Genomic DNA, 1659 nt, shown 5'->3' with positions numbered 1-1659 from the left:
TTTAAAACGAATATTAGTCGTGCTATAACTTAAATCGACTTCGATACAATCCTTTGACTTTTCCTGAACTTTCTCCTTCATAAATTTATTCCATTCGATAAACTCTTGTTCAGGTTTTCCCTTCACGATACGTCCAACCTAATCGTAAATGGAAATCTCTTCCACTTATTCTAAGCTTAAAACTTGGGTCTTACATCAACCACTGATAAGCACTTTCATTGGCATCCTTTATCAGAAGCATCTTTTCTTTTCAGGCAGCTTCATATGTAGCCTTGGCAGCACCCATCATCAGATCTCTTAGAAGCACACCACCTCCAAATTTAGTTTTCATATTTGCATAGAGATGTCTCACACATAGTCTATGTTCACAACCATGTAGCATATCTTCTTTGAAAACCTCCATCAAACCCTATGATCACATAAAATTTGGCAAAATCATGACAATATCTACATTAAGGCAGACCAGTGACTAGAAGGCAAAAGCATGACAAAAATCTAGACAAATTATACAAAAGCATGACAAAGAAAGAAAAAAAATTACCTTTTGTTGATCTGAGATAAAGACCCATCTTCTTGATCTTTCAGGGTCAATGTCATCCATCAACAACTCCATAAACCACATCCAACTATCTTTTGTTTCAGACTCAACCACAGCAAAGGCTAGTGGGAAGTACTGCTCATTGGCATCTCTAGCAACTGCAGCCAACAAGATTCCTCTATGTTTAGTCTTCAGATGACATCCATCCAAGCCAATGAATGGCCTACACCCAGCTAGAAACCCTCTCTTACAACAATCCAAGCACATGTAAAATCTGCTGAATCTAGGAAACAAAGTGCTTCTTGGTGATTCAAAATTAATTTTGCATGTGTTTCCTGCAGCTCTCTTCCGCAATTCATTGCTAAATCTCCATAGAAGGGTATACTGCATTTCAATGGCTCCCTCAACCTCTTCAATTGCCAGCTGCTTACCCTTCCATGCTCTGTATCTGGTTATACCAGTGCCATGGTTAACTCTGAAGTCATCTACTATTTCATTTGTGCTGATTTTATTCATTGTACTCACTTTATTCAACAGCTTCAGCTTCACCCACCTCACATTAGCTGACTTATTATCAAACACTCTTGCACAATTGTGCTCTCCAACTAGAGTTTTGATTCTGAAAGTCTCTTTATTGCCAACCTTGCTGCATAAGATGACAAATGGACAACTCTCACTTCTGCACTTTACCCTACACCTTATGCTATCATTTTTCATGTATTTGAATTCTCTGCCATTAGTAACAAAGTGATCATGTAGAGCATCTTTGAACTGTAGTAGTGATGAAAAGTCCATTCCAAGGCTGAATTTGAAATCTGGGCCCATTTTTTCCTTAACAAACTTAGGGAATTTTCTTCTAGGAACATCTTCCACCTCAGAATCAGTTGGCACACTCTCTAGATCCTCACTCTAATAACCTCCTTCAGAATCTGATTCATCCCCAAAAGCCAAACCCATACCTTCTTCACTCCTACTACTAAGCATCTGTTTGATATGCTCATTCAAAAGAGCCTCTGCCTCAGCAAAAACTGTGTTGTCCAATACATCTTCATGCCCTAAGTCTCTTTCTTCATCACTATCCTGAAGCCTTTCTCTTTGCACAGAAACATCACTGTCAGAAT

General features: G+C 38.6%; 1 protein-coding gene across 1 annotated transcript; it reads right to left on the bottom strand.

The window, feature by feature from the left end:
- Positions 1-250: 250 nt before the first annotated feature.
- LOC130731416 (uncharacterized) lies at positions 251-1363 on the bottom strand. Its single transcript, XM_057583710.1, has 2 exons — positions 542-1363; positions 251-409 (listed from the first exon to the last, which is right to left on the bottom strand). Exons 1-2 carry the CDS (start codon positions 1361-1363, stop codon positions 251-253), a joined length of 981 nt encoding a protein of 326 aa, XP_057439693.1.
- Between the last annotated feature and the right edge of the window lie 296 nt (positions 1364-1659).

This window comes from Lotus japonicus, chromosome 1 (assembly GCF_012489685.1).
Source record: "Lotus japonicus ecotype B-129 chromosome 1, LjGifu_v1.2".
Classification (NCBI taxonomy): domain Eukaryota; kingdom Viridiplantae; phylum Streptophyta; class Magnoliopsida; order Fabales; family Fabaceae; genus Lotus; species Lotus japonicus.
The sequence above is the reverse complement of the archived record's forward strand: the minus strand, read 5'-3'. Positions and strand labels throughout refer to the sequence as shown.

Coding starts and splice junctions, on each gene's coding strand:
- LOC130731416 (XM_057583710.1), bottom strand. CDS start 1,363: ATGGGCCCAGATTTCAAATTCAGCCTTGGAATGGACTTTTCATCACTA. Junction 410..541: donor TTATCTCAGATCAACAAAAG/GTAATTTTTTTT, acceptor ATGTGATCATAG/GGTTTGATGGAGGTTTTCAA.